Consider the following 21,309-nt stretch of genomic DNA (forward strand, 5'->3'; position numbering starts at 1 on the left):
GCCGGTTTTTATAGGAGGTTCATTAAGGACTTCTCAAAAATTTCTCGGCCTCTGACTAATTTATTACAAAAAGATATACCATTTGTCTTTGATGATGATTGTGTAGAAGCATTTGAAATACTTAAGAAAGCATTGATCTCTGCACCTATTGTTCAGCCACCTGATTGGAATTTACCCTTTGAAATTATGTGTGATGCTAGTGATTATGCTGTAGGTGCTGTTCTAGGGCAAAGAGTTGATAAGAAATTAAATGTTATTCAATATGCTAGTAAAACTCTAGACAATGCTCAGAGAAATTATGCTACTACTGAAAAAGAATTCTTAGCAGTTGTATTTGCTTGTGATAAGTTCAGACCTTATATTGTTGATTCTAAAGTAACTATTCACACGGATCATGCTGCTATTAAATATCTTATGGAAAAGAAAGATGCTAAACCTAGACTTATTAGATGGGTTCTCTTGCTACAAGAATTTGATTTGCATATTATTGATAGAAAGGGAGCTGAGAACCCCGTTGCAGACAACTTGTCTAGGTTAGAGAATGTTCTTGATGACCCACTACCTATTGATGATAGCTTTCCTGATGAACAATTAAATGTCATAAATGCTTCTCGTACTGCTCCATGGTATGCTGATTATGCTAATTATATTGTTGCTAAATTTATACCACCTAGTTTCACATACCAGCAAAAGAAAAAGTTTTTCTATGATTTGAGACATTACTTTTGGGATGACCCACATCTTTATAAAGAAGGAGTAGATGGTGTTATTAGACGTTGTGTACCTGAGCATGAACAGGAACAGATCCTACGCAAGTGTCACTCCGAGGCTTATGGAGGACACCACGCTGGAGATAGAACTGCACATAAGGTATTGCAATCCGGTTTTTATTGGCCTACTCTCTTCAAGGATGCCCGTAAGTTTGTCTTATCTTGTGATGAATGTCAAAGAATTGGTAATATTAGTAGACGTCAAGAAATGCCTATGAATTATTCACTTGTTATTGAACCATTTGATGTTTGGGGCTTTGATTATATGGGACCTTTTCCTGCCTCTAATGGATACACACATATTTTAGTTGCTGTTGATTACGTTACTAAGTGGGTAGAAGCTATTCCAACTAGTAGTGCTGATCATAACACTTCTATTAAGATGCTTAAAGAAGTTATTTTTCCGAGGTTTGGAGTCCCTAGATATTTAATGACTGATGGTGGTTCACATTTTATTCATGGTGCTTTCCGTAAAATGCTTGCTAAGTATGATGTTAATCATAGAATTGCATCTCCTTATCACCCACAGTCTAGTGGTCAAGTAGAATTGAGTAATAGAGAGCTCAAATTAATTTTGCAAAAGACTGTTAATAGATCTAGAAAGAATTGGTCCAAGAAACTTGATGATGCATTATGGGCCTATAGAACTGCATATAAAAATCCTATGGGTATGTCTCCGTATAAAATGGTTTATGGAAAAGCATGTCACTTACCTCTCGAACTAGAACATAAGGCATATTGGGCTATTAAAGAGCTCAACTATGATTTCAAACTTGCCGGTGAGAAGAGGTTATTTGACATTAGCTCACTTGATGAATGGAGAACCCAAGCCTATGAAATGCCAAGTTGTTTAAAGAAAAAGTTAAAAGATGGCATGACAAAAGGATACAAAAGCGTGAGTTTAATGTAGGTGATTATGTATTGCTATACAACTCTCGTTTAAGATTTTTTGCAGGAAAACTTCTCTCTAAATGGGAAGGTCCTTACGTTATCGAGGAGGTCTATCGTTCCGGTGCCATAAAAATCAACAACTTCGAAGGCACAAATCCGAAGGTGGTGAACGGTCAAAGAATCAAACATTATATCTCAGGTAATCCTATAAATGTTGAAACCAATGTTATTGAAACCGTAACCCCGGAGGAATACATAAGGGACACTTTCCGGAACGTTTCAGACTCCGAAAAGGAATAGGTATGTGGTACGGTAAGTAAACCGACTCCAAAACAGTTCTAATGGCAATTTTTCTCCGTTTTGGAATATTTAGAAAAATAGAAAAATAAGAAGCAGTCCGGGAAGGACACGAGGCCTCCACGAGGGTGGAGGGCGCGCCCTACCCCCTGGGCGCGCCCCCTGCCTCGTGGGCACCTCGTGCGCTCTCCGGACTCCGTTTTCTTGCACGATACGTATTTTGGTCGGTAAAAATTCATTATATAATCTCCCGAAGGTTTTGACTCCTGTATCACGCAAATATCCTCTGTTTTGTTTCGAGCTGTCCTGCTGCAGATTAGAGCAACATGTCGTTGCAGGATTCGGAAGGAGAAAGCTATGTGGCTGATTACCTTGCAAATCCTAAGGTCTATGGGGATGTGGAGCATTGTGGTTGGACTACGGAAGAAGAAGAGGACTATGAACCCAAGAGAAAGGAGGAGACGAGCTCAGATGAAGATGAAGTCCCATTACCTCAACCTGGGGACATGCATGTGGAGTTCAAAAAGTCAAGCCTCCCTGATAGAGCAAAGAAATTTAAGATCGAGTTTATCCCTTTTCGCCTCTTGCAGGAAAACAAGCAGGAATTATGCAAAAAGATATTAAGCCTGGAGCAGGAGATTGATGACCTGAGGGATCAAAATTCTGTCCTCAAGTGCAAATTAAGGAAGAAGCCTACGCCATCAACTAAACCATCATCTTCTTCACCAACAAGAAGGAGACATAATCACATGGGTATGGGCACTCCCCTTGGCAACTGCCAAGCTTGGGGGAGGTGCCCTGGTATCGTATCACCATCACATCCCCTATCCTTACCGTTTTTCTTAGTTCGATCCTATTAGTAGTATCTTGGTCTAGTAGAATAAAGTTTTGGTATGATCTAGTTTTGAGTTTTGCTTTATGATCTCTCTATGTAATTGAGTCCGTGAGCTATATAATAAAGATTAGTGTTGAGTCAAGGGCTTGATTATCTTGCTATGATCTTGAGTGAATAAAAGAAAAGAGAAAGAATAAAAAGAAATAAAGAGATCATATTGATTTATGCAGAGTAATGACTTCACATAGAAAGAGTATGATGATTAAAAATTGTTGAGAGTCGACAAACATAGCTTTGTTCATCGTTGCAATTAATAGGAAGTAATAAAGAAAGAGAGGTTTCACATATAAATATACTATCTTGGACATCTTTTATGATTGGGAGCACTCATTAAAATATGACATGCTAAAGAGTTGATGTTGGACAAGGAAGACAACGTAATGGGTTATGTTTTCTTATATCTGAGATAAAGTATATTGTCATGGATCATCCAACATGTTGAGCTTGCCTTTCCCCCTCATGCTAGCCAAATTCTTTGCACCAAGTAGAGATACTACTTGTGCTTCCAAAAACCCTTAAACCAGTTTTGCCATGAGAGTCCACCATATCTACCTATGGATTGAGTAAGATCCTTCAAGTAAGTTGTCATCGGTGCAAGCAATAAAAATTGCTCTCTAAATATGTATGATTGATTGGTGTGGAGGAAATAAGCTTTATACGATCTTGTGATGTGGAAGAAATAAAAGCGACGGACTGCATAATAAAGGTTCATATCACAAGTGGCAATATAAAGTGACGTTCTTTCGCATTAAGATTTTGTGCATCCAACCCTGAAAGCGCATGGCAACCTCTGCTTCCCTCTGCGAAGGGCCTATCTTTTATTATTATCTTCTACCTTATGCAAGAGTCATGGTGATCTTCACCTTTCCTTTTTACATTTTATCCTTTGGCAAGCACAGGATGTTGGAAAGATCCTGATATATATATCTAATTGGATGTGGGTTAGCATGAATTATTATTGTTGACATTACCCTTGAGGTAAAAGGTTGGGAGGCGAAACTATAAGCCCCTATCTTTCTCTGTGTCCGATTAAAACTCCGTAACCACAAGTATTGCGTGAGTGTTAGCAATTATGAAAGACTAAATGATAGTTGAGTATGTGGACTTGCTAGAAAGCTCTGACATAGACTCTTTCTGATGTTATGATAAATTGCAATTGCCTCAATGACTGAGATTATAGTTTGTTAGTTCTCAATAAAGTTTCTGATTCATACTTTGCATTGTGAATAGATTATTACTTGAGCATAAGAAATCATATGACATTATCCGTATATGTTGCTGTTATGAGAATAATCATGATGCCCTCATGTCCGTATTTTATTTTATCGACACCTCTACCTCTAAACATGTGGACATATTTATCGTTATCGGCTTCCGCTTGAGGACAAGCGAGGTCTAAGCTTGCGGGAGTTGATACGTCCATTTTGCATCATGCTTTTATATCGATATTTATTGCATTTTGGGCTGTTATTATACATTATGCCACAATACTTATGCCTATTCTTTCTTATTTTACAAGGTTTACATAAGGAGGGAGAATGCCGGCAGCTGGAATTCTGGGCTGGAAAAGGAGCAAATATTAGAGACCTATTCTGCACAACTCCAAAAGTCCTGAAACTCCACGAAAGTTATTTTTGGAAATAATAAAAAATACTGGAAGAGGAATCTACGTCAGGGGGGCCTCCACCTGTCCACGAGGGTGGGGGGCACGCCCTACCCCCTGGGCGCGCTCCCTGCCTCGTGGGCCCCCTGTTGGCCCTCCGGTGCCCATCTTCTGCTATATGAAGTCTTTCGTCCGAAGAAAAATCATAAGCAAGCTTTCGGGACGAGACTCCGCCGCCACGAGGTGGAACCTTGGCGGAACCAATCTAGGGCTCCGGCAGAGCTGTTCTGCCGGGGACACTTCCCTCCGAGAGGGGGAAATCATCGCCATCATCATCACCAACGCTCCTCTAACCGGGAGAGGTAAATCTCCATCAACATCTTCACCAGCACCATCTCCTCTCAAACCCTAGTTCATCTCTTGTATCCAATTCTTGTCTCATAGTCTGGGATTGGTACTAGTAGGTTGCTAGTAGTGTTGATTACTCCTTGTAGTTGATGCTAGTTGGTTTATTTGGTGGAAGATCATATGTTCAGATCCTATATGCATATTAATACTCCTCTGATTATGAACATGAATATGCTTTGTGAGTAGTTACGTTTGTTCCTGAGGACATGGGAGAAGTCCTTCTATTAGTAGTCATGTGAATTTGGTATTCGTTCGATATTTTGATGAGATGTATGTTGTCTATCCTCTAGTGGTGTCATGTGAACGTCCACTACATGACACTTCACCATTATTTGGGCCTAGAGGAAGGCATTGGGAAGTAATAAGTAGATGATGGGTTGCTAGAGTGACAGAAGCTTAAACCCTAGTTTATGCGTTGCTTCGTAAGGGACTGATTTGGATCCACATGTTTCATGCTATGGTTAGGTTTACCTTAATACTTCTTTTGTAGTTGCGGATGCTTGCAATAGGGGTTAATCATAAGTGGGATGCTTGTCCAAGTAAGGACAGCACCCAAGCACCGGTCCACCCACATATCAAATTATCAAAGTACCGAACGCGAATCATATGAATGTGATGAAAACTAGCTTGACGATAATTCCCATGTGTCCTCGGGAGCGCTTTTCTCTATATTAGAGTTTGTCCAGGCTTGTCCTTTGCTACAAAAAGGATTGGGCCACCTTGCTGCACTTTATTTACTTTTTTCATTTGTTACCCGTTACCAATTATCTTATCACAAAACTATCTGTTACCTATTATTTCAGTGCTTGCAGAGAATACCTTGATGAAAACCGCTTATCATTTCCTTCTGCTCCTCGTTGGGTTCAACACTCTTACTTATCAAAAGGACTACGATAGATCCCCTATACTTGTGGGTCATCACTCCACCACCACCGCCACCACGCCATCATGCTGCCGGAGGACTCGAGCTACTACTTCACCATCGCTCGCTGGATCGAGGAGGTGAAGGCGTCATCAAGCCGTACGTGTGTTGAACGCGGAGGTGTCGTCCGTTTGGCACTAGATCGGAGTTCGCGGGACGGATCGTGATTGGATCGCGAAGACGTTCAACTACATCAACCGTGTTTCTTAACGCTTCCGCTTAGCGATCTACAAGGGTATGTAGATGCAATCTCTCTTCTCGTAGATGATCATCTCCTAGATTGATCTTGGTGAGCGTAGGAATTTTTTTGTTTCCCATGCAACGTTCCCCAACACAATCTTCATCAACATCTTCACTAGCACCAGCTCATCTCAAACCCTAGTTCATCTCTTGTATTCAATCTTTGCCTCAAAATCTCAGATTGGTACCTGTGGGTTGCTAGTAGTGTTAATTACTCCTTGTAGTTGATGTTAGTTGGTTTATTTGGTGGAAGATCATATGTTCAGATCCTTAATGACATTTATTACCCCCTCTGATCTTGAACATGAACATGCTTTCTGAGTAGTTACTTTTGTTCCCGAGGACATGGGAGAAGTCTTGTTATAAGTAATCATGTGAATTTGGTATTCGTTCGATATTTTGATAAGATGTATGTTGTCTTTCCTCTAGTGGTGTTATGTGAACGCCGACTACATGCCACTTCACCATCATTTGGGCCTAGGGGAAGGCATTGGGAAGTAGCAAGTGGATGATGGGTTGCAAGAGTGACAGAAGCTTAAACCCTAGTTTATGCGTTGCTTCATAAGCGGCTGATTTGGATCCACATGTTTCATGCTATGGTTAGATTTATCTTAATTTTTCTTTCGTAGTTGCGGATGCTTGCGAGAGGGGTTAATCATAAGTGGGAGTCTTGTCCAAGTAAGGACGACACCCAAGCACCGGTCCACCCACATATAACTATCAAAGTAGCGAACGCGAATCATATGAACGTGATGAAAACTAGCTTGATGATAATTCCCGTGTGTCCTCGGGAGCGCTTTGCTTCATATAAGAATTCGCTCAGGCTTGTCCTTTGCTATAAAAAGGATTGGGCCACCTTGCTGCACCTTTGTTACACTTGTTACTTGATAATCGTTACGAATTACCATACCACCAAACTATTTGTTACCGATAATTTCAGTGCTTGCAGAAGATACCTTGCTGAAAACCGCTTGTCATTTCCTTCTGGTCCTCGTTGGGTTCGACACTCTTACTTATAGAAAGGACTATGATTGATCCCCTATATTATGGCCTCCCGACGCATGAACATCTCCCTCATGTTATGATGGGTTTGGCAGATCTTGCGAGGTGAGGGCGGCTTGAGGTTGCAGCTGCTTCAAGCAAAATACCTAAGGGGTGAGCCTCTCCTAGCATGTTCTCGCTCGGGTGGTTCCCAGTTTTGGAGTGCCATCCAACGGATCAAGGAGGACATTCGTCTAGGGGTCTCCTTCAGTATAGGAAATGGGGGAAGGAACCAAATTATGGCTGGATCCTTGGGTGGGTGGCGAACCACTTAGGGTGAGCTTTCCTAGTCTGTTCGCCATCTGCGCGGACCCGATACTTCTGGTCTCCGCGACTTCCCAAAATGGGCAGTGGAATATCCTGTTCCATCGCACATTTGGGTAGGAGGAGACTGAGGAGTGGGCTAGTTTGTAGGCAACCCTCCCGTTGGTGTTGCCGGACTATCCGGACAACATCTCTTGGAGACTCTCGCCTTCAGGTGAGTTCTCGGTGAGCTTGGCATATCAGGCATTATGCCGATCGCCCACCACCCCCTGGTTTTCTCCTCTGTGGAAGGCCCCCATTGCCCTTAAATATTAAGATTTTTATGTGGCTATTACTTTGAGACCACATCCTCTTGGGGACCGAGGTGCTTAAGCGGCATGGCCCGGGTGATGGCATTTGCCCCTTCTGTGCGGTCCCAGAAACCGGGACCCAATCCTATTCTCATGCTCGGTAGCACGGGTCCTTTGGACTTTCATTAGCGAGGCACTAGGGTCCGAATTATAAGTAGTATGTAAAAATTATAGATACGTTTGAGACGTATCACGCACGAACTCATCGTCCATGGCAGCCACCTCCATGTACCGGTGGTGTTGTCGTGCCTACTGGTGTGGCAGCGGCTACTCCTCCTCATCGCCGGAGGAGATGATGATCTCTTCCTTCTCAAAGGAGTCGGCTGCCGTGGAGGTCGAGGGCCTCGGAGAGCAATGGCGGCGGTGCCAAGATCCGGAGCCGCCATCGCCTGCCAGCGCGGAGAACCATGACTTCGACATGGTGTGGAGACGGTGGTCTGGACTACGCCGCAGCGCAGAGGATCAAAAAGTGGAGCGGTGCAGTGTGGATGACATCGGAGTCCTGGATAAATAGGTGCGAGCATGCGAAGGGATGGCAAGCCAGCTTCAATGCGATGCATCTGCTGGAGTAGGCTTCTCGGTCGCCAAGTCGGCATTGAAAGACGTCACCCGCTCGTCTAGTCACGTCGTTTTGACCGCCATTCATGCTGTGAAGTCTCGTCCGCTCTGGAGTGGCACTGGCCGGCATGAATGCCCAACAGCCTCTTCACGCTGAGAGGGTTTTTCAGGCAGATAGGGTTTGGGGTGGGACCGGGGTGTTGGACACATACGTGGCAACGGTCCAGACGCCTACAAAGCACCCACTAGTTTATGTCCGATTTACTAGAAAACGAACGTCCGAACCAGTTCACTGACCAATGTGGTACCGCGTGGGATGACAAACTATATTTAGATCGGTCGGTCCGGACGGTAGCAGGCGATTTGAGACTCCGCGTTGAAGGTGCCCTATGCAGTAAAATGTGTAATAATACAAAGTATTTTTTTCTCTGGAAATTTATAAGATGTTATGAGGTGTCGATATACAGGCTACTGCAGATAGATAGATAGATATGAGATAGGATTTGTGGGAGCACCGAGCATCTTGCGTGTGCTTTTTCTTTTGGCATCTTTTCAAACAAAAGTCCAAATTAAGTTTCGTTTTCAGATTCATGATCTTTGTTACAAGGGCTCTCAAATAAGGTCCATTTTGAAAACACTTTAACGATTTTCTAAAACTTCATTAAGTTTCAACCATTCAAACTTAGACGAGCGAACAACAAAATCGCAAGATTCAGAGACCGCGAACGTTGAAATCTGAAACCTAGTGCGAGCGAACGACAAAATCATAAGTTTTAGAAACTGTGAGCGTCAAAATCGTGAGTTTTAGAAACTAAAACTACAAACTTGATGTGCACTCATGCGAGACCCAACGACTTTACGGACCGTGAGACAATCGGACAGGTGCATGCTTCAGCATATATGCGTGCCAATTCGCGGAAGAAGTCTTGGTGCAAGAAGATGAGATGGGTGCAGATGCCGAATCGAGGCCAGCTGGTACTTCCTCTCTGAAGAGGGACAGAGGAAGGCAGATGCCCTCGTCAACAGGTGGCTCCGTGGCTGCGTTGTCGCCGTCGGGTGCACAGTTCAATGTCATTCTCGTACCACAGGGCCCGCGCTGCTGGACTGGATCATGTCCATGTCAACTGCAGCGGCACGTATCCACCGTTCAACTCAACCCCGTGCCTGCCTAAGAAACTTCTCCCACCCGCTGTTCAAACTCCGTCGACGCCGGCCGACTATATCAAATGGATGCAGGTCCACTTCCTGCACATAGTATGTTCCTTTGGTCTGGGTTTTTTCAGAAGTTGGTCTGGGTTTGTACAGCGAAATACTACTCTTCGTTCAATCAAACAAACCGATGGACGATGCTTCTGCACGATGATCTGCGAACGATACTTGTTTGCAGCGACAACTCTGCACAATACGGCATATCATTGTTTTTCCAGCGCGTGAATCAATTGTACTCCTAAATATTTTCGTGAGAAGTAGAGAAAATAAACATTAGATCTGCCGCCCTGGCCTTGTCAAGACTCAAGACAGAGGCATAACGCATGGAACATTTAGTTCCATATATGTAGTATATGCCGCTGGTGCCTGCACGCGGCACGCCGCGCCGCGCCGTGCCGGCCGGCGGCCAGGCCACACCACGGCTGGCCTGGCACTAGCAGTGCATGCCGTTGTGTATGTCATCACCAGACTGTCTATATTTCGAGACATCGAACCATATGTACAAACAAAAAACAAAGTCTTGTCATCAGAGTATTCGACGGATTATATATGGTCTTTTGTGCACAAACAAAACAAAACAAATAAACAAAACACATTGTGTGGTCTGTGCTGTCGAACAAGAGTCCAACAAAATGGTTGCGATCGATCCAGCGCCCTGTCACGTACGAACGTGCGCCGGCCGCGGCCGCCGGACCTACCCTCCATTAGAATGCACCAGCTCGTCGGCGTCTGATCGGCGACGCACATATCGAACCAGCCAGCCAGCTACGGCCCGGCGGCCGGCAGCCGCAGGGCGCGGGAGTGCAGCCTCCGGAGGGTGTCGCCGAACCTGCCCAGGTCGAGGCTCACGTTCTGGCCACCGAGGTAGACGCGCGCGGTGAGGTCCCACCCGCGCTCGCGCGTCGCCGCCTCCGGGTCGCGCAGCACCACGTCGTCCGCCGGGTACTTGCGCACCAGCGAGCTCTCGTTCGCCGCCGCGTCGTACTGTTCGTAGTGCATCTCCATCATGGCCGTCGCCTTCTCGTAGCACCCGCGCGCCACGTGCGGCACGCCCAGCGGCGCAATCTGCAGGAGCGAGGCGCGGCGCGGCCGGAGGAACAGGAGCTTCGTCAGGTCCGCGCCGTGCACGCCCACCAGCACGTCGCACGCGCTCACCGCCGCGTACTCCGACGACAGCGGCGCGCCGTTCGCCGTCTCCAGGATGGACACGTCGAACCCCACCGACTCCGCCAGCCGCGCCACCGCCGCCTCGTTCTCGATCACCCGCGTCCCCTTGCGCGAGTACAGCCCCAGCCTCGGCCGCCGCCTTGGCTTCTCCTGATGCTCCGGCGTGCTCTCGTCCTTGTACGCGCCGGCGAGGAAGTCGTGGAAGTCGACGAGGGTCCGGTTGTCCCGGGTCCGAGCCGGCTCGACGGCGAGGATGCCGTGGAAGCGGGTCCCGACGATCGCGCCAGGGAAGCAGTGCGTGCGCTTGTCGTGTAGGAGGTCGATCACGTGGTGGTCCGAGAGCCCCGACACGAGCTCCCGGAAAGTGCCGGCCCACCACGGGTTGTACGCCAGCACCGCGAGGACCACGCGGCGCCGAAGGTGCTGCACCGTCAGCCACGCCGGCAGGAACCCGTCGTTGAACGCGTGGAACAGGTTCCCCGTGTACCCGCCCGCCGTCATCACCAGCGCCGGCGCGTCGTGCCGCACGTCGCACCGGTGCGCGTCGGCCTCGTCCGGCCGGGCCGCGCGGAGCCGCACCTCCTGGATGTTGGCCATCAGGTGCTTTTCCCACTTGCGCGTGTAGGGCTGCACCCGCTCCTCCTTCTCCGCCACGGTCGCGTTGGCGCTGGCGGTGCCGTTGGGCGCTTGCGGCGCGAAGAGCAGGAACGAGAGCGACGCGGCGTCCGTGCGCACGTCGCCGGCCATGAAGCACACGTCGGTGTTGAAGTCGGAGCGGTCGCAGCAGATGCCATGGCCGCCCATGGACGCGCACGGGGAGTTCACCTGGTTGTCGAGGACCAGCGCGTCCAGGCTCCGTCCTTGTACTGCCGCCGCTCGACCGGACGACGGCTGCCGCGGCCCCAAGAAGTCGACGGGCACGGTGGGCGAGAGGAACCTTGGGGCGTAGACGAGCGCGCAGGTGACGACGGTGAGCACGAAGAAGAAATGAACAAACCCGGGCCACCTGCCGGTCACCTTCTTCCCACCAGCGCCGGCGCCGCTCCCGTCCTCGACGTCTATGGCGCCGGCGCCGAGGCCCTTGGTGGCGTCGGGGAGCTTCGAGGCCATGCCGACGTTCGGTTGGAGAAATGGAAACGGGATGGGTGCAGCTTCGCGCGGTCGCCCTTGTCGCGTGCCCGGTTTGATCAGGTCGGCTTATGTAGGAAAGGCCGGCGAGAGACGAGTCGCACACGCCGGCGCGGCGCATTGATGTGCGTGCGGGAATTCCTCCTGTCAGGTGACCCACCGTTTGTCCCGCCCGCACGCTCGCGTCAGTTTCCTCGGTCTCTGTTCCACAGTCCGAAGAAGAAGTCCCCGGCCTCGGCCTGGATTCGGCACCTGCACCTATCTTCTTCCATCTCGTCTTCAGACACCAGTTTCCTCTGCGTCACACACTCCACCCAGCCGCCTACACGTACCACACTCACTGGCCACGCCACACCTCGTGTGTGTGTGTGTATATATATATATATATATATATATATATATATATATATATATATATTTGCAAAAAAATATCTTTTAGATATTCAGAGAAACAATTCTACGTCGACTACCACTAGGATACAATGGCATTAGTTCTCCCAAAAGATATTCTTTTTATAAAAGGCAATTAAACTTGTGTGTATCTATAAAGGATACGGAGTAGTATAGAGGAAGACTGGAAGCTTGCTAACTATGGAGGGATAGCCGGCCGGCCGGCGTTTGAGTGTGAACTGTCCATGCAGATTTAGCTTTTTGAGCAGTTTCTGCATTCGTATTGATTTCCAGACTGGGGTGGTAAGTGAGTGCCAAACTAAGCTGTTCAATTGGGGAGTCCTATTGTGACAACCAGCTGGTTTTACGCGTTCTTCCTCGAATAGTATGTGATTGGAAATTGATCGAGGAAAAAATGGTGAAACGGACAACATTAATTTGGTGCTGGAAGTTGACTCTCCCTCACACACACATTTCTGAGCTTTTTTTGTTACAGGTGTATTTCCAGGGATTTATAGGGATTATCCCTGCCAAAATGCAAATCGGGCCTTATTCCTAGAATCATGTTTGGTTCTAGTGTATTGGGCTAGATTATTCCTTTTTTTTCTCCTAATTTTCCTTATATCCTAGTGCATTTCCCCCAATACGCGGTACACTAACCCTACCTAGTGGATTGGGGGTTGCGGTTTCACGGGGACTAGGGGATTGAGGTGAGGTAGGGATTTCCCTATATCCTATGGGGATTATCCCCACCAATCCCCACAAAACCTCTAGTATCAAATAAGGCCTTAGTAGAGCGGCTTTCATGGGCCTCGATGGACAATTGGAATAGCGAAAAGGAACATGAGGCGGTGGGAGAAGGGGTCGACTAAGACCCCTCCCCCTCCTCTCCGGCAAGGGTCAGGTATTTGAGAGTACTAGACCTGTAGACTGGGACAACTAGGGTGAGCCGGCGGGCTGTGCGAATGATTGTAGAGAGGGTTACGCCAACGCGGTGCGGAAGTAAAAAATCATTGCTAAAGATGCGGTAGAATTAAGATGAGGGGTGACACACACAATGATTTGCTAGGATGCAGCTGACAATTGCAATGGAATCGGTGGTTAGGTGACATGGGCGAGGTGGGTGGATATATATAGAACGAGTTGGGACTTCCGCTCTGAAGTTTTTTTCCATGTCGGGATTTCCGGAATCGATCAGTTACCAAAATTCTCGTTGATCCCTGAGAAACAATGCTATTGTTCAAAAATTCCAGATGAGTTTGATTTTAAAGGCCTAGATTATGTCAAATAGTGTTGTGATGTATACTTATCATGTCTTCTCTCATGATAATTTTTTATTTTGTAGCTGTGAACTCACATGTAGCAAAAAAAAGTGAAACAACGGGGTTCGACCCGCCCCCCTCCCCATGGAGAAAAAAGATGTGTGAGCTGACCAATGGGACACACTATAGCTTATTGATATGTTATTAGGTTAAAATATATAAATATTTTAACAAAAAAAATTTCAAAATTGGTTCAAATACTTTTTGACCAAAAAGATCAACATCTTACAAGCTTAGATTGATCAACCGCTAAGCGAGAAGCGAGACGCCGGACGCCCAGGCCTATGCTATCTATTCAAAAATTACACATACTAGCTGAATGCCTGTGCGTTGCCACGAAAAAAATGAAATTAGACACATACACATTGATCAGACATGGCTCCACGTGAGACTCCGGATGGCCGTAAAGACCCGATGATTTTCGGGCGAGTCTGAGTGAGTCCAGAAGCTACCAATGCGTTCACATCGAATTACAGTGTAGTTGAATGTAGTGAACATGCATGCCAAACACCACAATAATGAATGTCTCGCGATAAACATCTATCTTGTCCTTCTCCATTTTTCTCTAGAAGGATCACCATCACCCGGCTCATTTACGTCGGTTCGTTGCGCCTCAAGATTGTCAGTATTAATAAGGATGGGTGTTGGGCTGTTGGCTACTCCCAACTATGGCGGGTTTGGCCGCCCCTGCTCTCATGGCAACAAATGATCCTATGGCTTGCGTCGGTGCCCCGGCGAGTAGGTCATGGTCGTCTTGGCCCTTCGAAGCAGTTTTTTGGAGCACGCGACTAACCTGTGCCCGACATGTAATGGAAGCCAGATGAACCCTGCTACATGTCAATCTTTGTTCTGTGGATATGGATGACCACAACCACTGTGACTTTGGCGACGACACATGCTTCTCTTCCACTCCCACTATGAGTACCATCATTATGGCCCTACCTTTTCATATTGCCATATGCACAAACATAATTCATAAAATTCTTTGATACATACAGGTTCACAATTTGCTCTAGTTTCTACAAAATTAAAGGAATATATGAATATATAAGAGTCATAAGATAAAAAAAATCATTTCCTATCATTCGGGCATTGCAGATCAATACAAAAAACTACTCTAAAAATTAACTGCTAGCAGCCCAAGGCCTTTCCGATCGAACATGCGAGTGTAAAACATTTTCTGAACAAAATAGTACATAAGGTAAGAATATCAAATCAGAACCTCAACATCTAAATTTACATATTATGTTTTCTTCGAGGCTTCAATGTGTTCTTTTTGATTCCTTATAAAGACGACAAACTTTGTGTATGTTATTAAATTAATAATTCATGACCACCCTATCAGTGCGAGGTTTGTCAAAAGAACCAGTATTTCCATAACCTTACCTTTCCCAACCAACTATGACCAAACAAGCCTTTTCTAAACAAAAAAATGAAGCCTTTTTTTTACGGGTAAGAACAATGAAGCCTTGATTGTACACCTGCACTTTACAATCTTTAAGGAGCTAAATAGATAGATAATTATATGTCATGCAAATAATATGAATGTAACTTAGAACACTGTCAAGTTGATGCGGAATATAAATTAGGACTATGCATGGCATGCAATGCCTACAAGTAACAAGCTGGCCAGCATCATTTCACAATTCATCCACATGTTCATATGCCTAAGCGGTGAATATCAGTTTTGTGGCTCTACTGATGTGCATCAAAAGAGTCAGTTTTTACAAACAACAAGAAAATAAAAAGTACTCTCGATATGGCAAGGTTCAATAAGACAATCTTTCACAATGCAAACACAGACCTAATATGATACATAAAATTTCAGCTACATAGAAGGTTGGTTCCAAACTGAACCAAGAAAAAGATAAAAGAAAAACTCAATATTATTTAAACATCATTCCTCATTTACTGTCTTTCACTACAAAGGGTTCTAAAAATCATACAAAATTTGGTTTGCATATATCACCAAGGCCACGAATTATCCCTCCCTGAGAACACCACAGAAGCAAAAAGAATTGCTCACTCAGCAACCTTATTGTCCACATATTTCGAAGAACATCATGGCTTGCCTCACGACGCTTAGTTAATGCGATCTCCATGTGGTGAATGAAAAAACTGTTTTTATCTCTGCATTATGGATTAAATTTAAATGACATGATACATCTCAAAAGTTTCCTCTTATAGGAGTACCTTCCTGAAATTAATTTGGATACTATCATGTTTTTCATTAAAGGCAAGTAAAGAAGAGATAAATATACAAGTTTCTCAAAGAGCCTTTGACATTTCTCCTGGAGGCGTTTTTAATGGCTTTATAGCAAATGACAAATACCGCTTGGATTTGTTTGGGTTTAATAATCCTGCATTATGTGATAAAAAAAAATTAATCTTACTGTTTCTCAAAGAGCCTTTGTCACTCAGGAACTTCAAAATATACACCCAAAGGATGAAACAAACTTAATCTATTGTTTCTTCGTACATGTGTATATATAATTCACAGCTATAGAAATTCATAATGGATTAAAATACACTATGACCCTAACCAGACAAATCATAAACACTGGGGCAATATTTCTTTTTCCTTACCTTGATACCTTAGCAGCCAAATTACTCTTCCTCTGCATCCAAGTTGCAACCACAACCTACAGAAACGAATCACGTTAGTCCTACAGTCCTCGTATCCCATATAACTATAACTAAAGTTTCTTTCTAATGCCGGTGAAGTTTAAGTTCTCAAGCTTATAGTGACAAAGCAAAAACATCAGCATCCTTCAACTGGTTACCTTTGTAGTTAAGTAGAGATGATTTCGAAAACAAAATGTGGGATGTTGTATCTGGGCCTCACCCGAACACAAGCAATTTTTTTCTCTTCCAAAAACTGTATATATTCAACAACCTGCAATAGAAAATGGTGTCAAGGAAGAGACAACTTAATCAAATGGGTTGCTGCTTATATAAGAAATAAGCTTCAAGGTATGTGGAGTCCATTTTTTTAAAAGCTGGAACACAATTATTTATTTGCAACTCCAGTTAGAACCCAACTGGATGTAATAAAATTTCTGAAGAGAAAAACACATTAAAATTGACCAAAGAACCAGAATTGAGCATAGCCCGAGTGTTGCATGTTCGAAGGGGTAGTCATTAAGACTCTAAGGTAGACCCCTCATGAATCAAGGCCCACACAATAGTCAATTTTAGTAGAAGCGTATAGAAATCCTAATTCTACTTAGTCAGGTGGTATATAAGCGTATATAAATGCATGTAGCTCCTTGCTTGTAATCACCTTGAGTTGAAGAAATATAAACATAGCTTGTAACTATCATGACTTGAAGAAATTTGAATAACAGGCAGCTTACCTGCCAATGGCTATAAAATCAGCTTTCATATACGTGTTTCTTGCTAATCCATTAATCAATCTAGTGATTCGAGCTAGCTTTGACTACCTACGCCACTATAAGATCATTCCTTCTCAAGGCAAGTCAGGTTTCCTATGTGCGCGTATTGCTGTCTGCCGAAGGCACCGCTAGGTGAATTATTGGTTTCAGAATTTTATACCCTGACATGACCCTGTTTGTTAAGAGGGACAACTGAAACATTGGTTCATATATCTTGACCAAGGATCATCTTAGTATCTGACATGACCCTGTTTGTTCTGCACGCACAGCAGGAACATGACGAAAACGTGAAGGAGAGGATCGAGATCGACGCACCTGTAACATCGCGTACTGAAGTCAGGGTTATGGCCCTCCCTGCCGCACGTGCCCTCACCGCAGCCACCGCTGCCTACCTGCGATGATGATGATGATGACGCGAATCTGGCATGGTCGCGTGGAAGACGATGGTGACTGCGGGATGAACTGGTCAAGGAGGAGGAGCTAGACACCCCTGCCCATGGCCATCTCCTTCCTGCGAATGTTAAGATAGTAGTACTGGATCATGACCTAAACCAGAAATCTAGCAGTGCTGCTGTAAGCACGTCTTGCGGGTCGGCGACCTTGGTCCCAGCTGATGGCTCCGGCAAGTGTAGGAGGGCCATGGGCCTCGGTGGTTGCCAACTTCCCTGTCTGCCGCGGAAGTCACACGGCGGGGAAAGGGGATGGCGGGCAGATACGGCGTAGGGTCGACGGCGGGAAAGCGAGAGGTCGTGGGTGAGAGGACAGAAGGATCCGTCCGTCCTCATCGCATTGGCCGAGTCGAGCGATGAAGGAAGAGGCCGGCGGCTACAATTTTCTGGGGAGAGACATGGGATCGACTGAGGGGGGTGGGGTTTGGGAGGCGATGGGGCGTGGGACGTGGGAGACGTGCGCGTGTGGGCCGTTTTTTTTCTTTTCTTCTGAGTTTCAGTTTTCACATCAACGTGAGTGCCGAGAAACATGGATCGCACGAGTTGGGGCCGTGGGGAGTAGCGAGAGAGGATGGATCGTAGATTGGGAAGGAGGTCGAACCATCACGACGTTTGATTCTTCTTTAATAGTAGAGATGTCTGGTATTGATAGCGATATATTTGGGTCGTTTCCACCCAGATCCATCCAACAATGACTGGAGCTTCTTCTAATTCTTAAAATTGTTTTCTAGGTTCTGGCGTGCATGGCCTTTGAACCACGACTTTGCCTTTTACTTTATGTTAGTTTATGAAATCCAACAAAAAACATATCATCGCAAGTACATTTGTTGCAAAGTCATGAATGACAAATAATTTCAGGAATCTGATTCAATAACTTTTATTGGGGGTATAAGAAGTCAAAATTTCAGAAAAATAAAGTTGCTAGTGAAAGATATAGAAGTTTGACTCCATCCTTGTCTGAAATGACAACTTTCCGAAATCCAGTAGATTAGCAGAAAATTACCAATGGTGCTCGAGCAAGGTGCCCGTTTACAAAAAATATCATTTCCACAACACAAAAGATATAATTATTTTGTAAACACACATACACATCTATAATATTTATGTGCAAAATTTCATAACATCTTACTTTCACGTATGATGTACAAAAAAAGACAAATATGTACTTTTAAATGGGCCCCTTTCTTGTTGTTGGGCCGGACTTTTTTGTACAGTTTAAAAATTACATTTTTTTCAAAACACTAATTTCTTGGACCCGTAGTGGGCAAACAAGTTTCCATATATAGACCTTTTTAACTTCTAAATATGGTTTTGATTTTTTTCTAAATGTCCTCCATGGTGCTCGGGCACCATAACTTTGCACTCGTAGAGTAGCATGCAATTCAGACAAATGGCATGCAAACACAAGATAGCTCTGGAATAGGCTGGGCATATCAGAAATTATTTCATTGGTGTGCATTGTGAACCGGTCCGGATTAGTGGTTTTGGAACACCTGTTGCTTCAGGCAGCGATACTGTCAGTTCTCTGTCCAAGCCCTGACGTGAAGCATATCATCACCGTTGGATGATGTTACCTATGGTGGATTAGGCAAAGAAATAAACATAATGAATCTCACCCTCCACCGGATAGGTGGACGTTTTCTGTCGTGGCCATTGCTAACAATTTTAAGAAGGCATTTTTTCAAAGTAACACTGCAGCTGAGCCCAAATGGAAGAAGCCTAAACCAAAATCTATCAAGATCAATGTGGATGCGGCCTATTTTGGTGATGAAGGGGTAGGAGCAACGACAGTTGTCGTAAGAGTGAGAGAGGTAATTTTTTAGCAGCTCAATGCAAATACATCCCTCATGTAGTGTAGCAGATGTTGTTACTTCTAAGGCGATTGCAATGAGGGATGGATTAAAGTTTGCAAACTTTTTGGGATTCAGTCGAGTGGTGGCCGAGTCCGACTCCCTAATCGTAATAGACTTTTATACTGGGCAATCACGTTGGTGGGATGCGGCAACGACAGTATTCACGGAGTGTGTGGACGACATTGCTTCTTTGATAAGGTCAAATTTAAACATAGTTTCCATTTGACTAATAAAGTGGTGCATGTGCTAGCTTATTATTGTTACTGTAATAAGAGTTCTTTTAGTTGGACTAATGAGCCACCTGACTAGAAGTCAGCACCTCATGGACGATGTATTTTTGATTTGTGATCAATATAGCTAGCCATAATGATCTTCCTTTAAAAAATAAATAGCCAGACCACTTTTTTTTCCGCATAAACCCCCTTTTGTTTTAGGGTTAACTCATGTCGACCGATTGGTTCCGTGCATAGTGGGTGCATGTCATGCCATGCAAAACGCCGATTCGATTCGCTATGTAGTATGCTCCGTCGACCAGTGGTTGGGCACTTGTGTCTACATATGTACGTCGTACTAGCGCTAGACTAGCGTACAATACTTTTCTACTGTAGCGTATATATGCTCTGTTATGCGCTTCCCCACATCTCTATGTGTCGTCCACTACACACGTAGGGGCCCTTTGCGACGTGTCTGTCCGGACGTCCGGTGACGGTTCGATGTAGGGGCCCTTTGCGACGTGTCTGTCCGGTGACGGTTCGATGCGGCCCCAAGATCCGTCAAGGTTGCTGCATCGGTCGCTCTAACAGTGCTTTCTAGTTGCATTTCACGTCTGAAAGATGTTTTGGAAGATCTGTAACCGCCCCAAAGTACTAGAGTACTAGACCATATGGCTAGGCTTTGAACACGGCCATGCTGGCCGTGCATCGATATGATCTACCACATCCACACACACACACACACACACACAAAGAAGAGTAGGTAGAAGAACCCAACTCCCATCACACTAGCTGTAGTCTTTTTGTAACGACATGCAAGATGCAACCCTACAGATGGATCGAGTGGCCAGTAACCAAAGCGACTAACCTGCTTTCTGTTGATGGACACTCGATCACGAGCAGCCCGTGTTGAAGTTTCTCGCATTTTCTTTCCATGCTTTGATGATATGAGAAAGAGATATCGGATAGAGAGAGAAATAAATATGTGGTCGAGGCGTGCACGCATACACGCGTGAACTCCCCGCTGCCGTTCTTTTTACGAAACGGAAGCTATCTAGCTTAGCTGTTGATCCATCCATCATACTATTTTGATACGCACAGAGTGACTGGACTGCAGACGGCAGAAACGAACACGGGAGCAGAGAGAGGATGCCCAACGGCACATAGAAGAAGACACTAGCTACCTACACAATGCACACTAGGCCATTAGTTAGCACAGCCCTACGAGACAAATGTTGGTAGGAGATTAATCCGGAATTAACGAGCCAGCAAGCAGTACAGTTCACATGCATTTCCTGTCACTGGCGATGATTCATGCGGGCGACGATTCTCTTATCTTCTCTGCTGGAGATCGACGTTGCACCAGCAACGAGCTAGTCCAGCAGACACGCATGGCCTGGCTCCTTGCAAAGTAACGTCGCACGCACCTAAACTCTGGCTTGGCTGGCGAAGGATCGTTGGACCGATCGACCTCGCCACGACGACTGCACCTGCACGGAGAGATTGACCGAGCACGCCTGCATTAGTAAAAAACAAGGCATTGGTTCGGCCCTCATAATATCATTAATCCCGGTTCGCTCACGAACCGGGACCAAAGGAGGCAACTGTCCCGGTTCGTGAGCCCAGGGGGCCGGCCGGGCCACGTGGGCCATTGGTCCCGGTTCGTCTGGACCTTTTGGTCCCGATTCCACGCACGAACCGAGACCAATGCGCCTCGTCCCTGGCCCATGACCATTAGTCCCGGTTTGTGCCACAAATCGGGACTAAAGGGTTGGTCCTTGTTGCGGTCAGAGTTTAGTCCCATCTCGCCAACCGAAGGGCGCTCACACCGGTTTATAAGCCCGTCCCTCTCTGCCTTGTTGAGCTCCTTTCAAAGTGAAAATAGATGCCCTTCTACAGGGAATTTGACCTAAATTCAGAGTAAATTTCTTTGAAATTCATAGAA

General features: G+C 45.5%; 2 protein-coding genes across 7 annotated transcripts; both read right to left on the minus strand.

The window, feature by feature from the left end:
• Window positions 1–9,948: 9,948 nt before the first annotated feature.
• LOC123080773 (xylan glycosyltransferase MUCI21) lies at window positions 9,949–12,058 on the minus strand. The gene has a single exon (XM_044503719.1). The coding sequence runs from the start codon at window positions 11,723–11,725 to the stop codon at window positions 10,214–10,216; it is 1,512 nt and encodes a 503-aa protein (XP_044359654.1). The 5' UTR covers window positions 11,726–12,058; the 3' UTR covers window positions 9,949–10,213.
• A 1,618-nt stretch (window positions 12,059–13,676) lies between these two features.
• Window positions 13,677–17,887, minus strand: LOC123075748 (uncharacterized). 6 transcript variants are annotated; one of them, XM_044498281.1, is made up of 4 exons: window positions 17,166–17,887; window positions 16,301–16,351; window positions 16,042–16,097; window positions 13,677–15,585 (listed from the first exon to the last, which is right to left on the minus strand). In XM_044498281.1, exons 1-4 carry the CDS (start codon window positions 17,172–17,174, stop codon window positions 15,396–15,398), a joined length of 306 nt encoding a protein of 101 aa, XP_044354216.1. In that variant the 5' UTR covers window positions 17,175–17,887; the 3' UTR covers window positions 13,677–15,395. The 6 variants fall into 6 exon arrangements, 2 of the variants coding, with proteins under 2 accessions (XP_044354216.1, XP_044354217.1); XR_006436192.1 differs by having other exon boundaries at window positions 13,684–15,585; window positions 16,239–16,351; XM_044498282.1 differs by having other exon boundaries at window positions 13,685–15,815.
• Between the last annotated feature and the right edge of the window lie 3,422 nt (window positions 17,888–21,309).

The sequence above is a fragment of the Triticum aestivum genome, chromosome 3D (genome assembly GCF_018294505.1).
Source record: "Triticum aestivum cultivar Chinese Spring chromosome 3D, IWGSC CS RefSeq v2.1, whole genome shotgun sequence".
NCBI classification, from domain to species: domain Eukaryota; kingdom Viridiplantae; phylum Streptophyta; class Magnoliopsida; order Poales; family Poaceae; genus Triticum; species Triticum aestivum.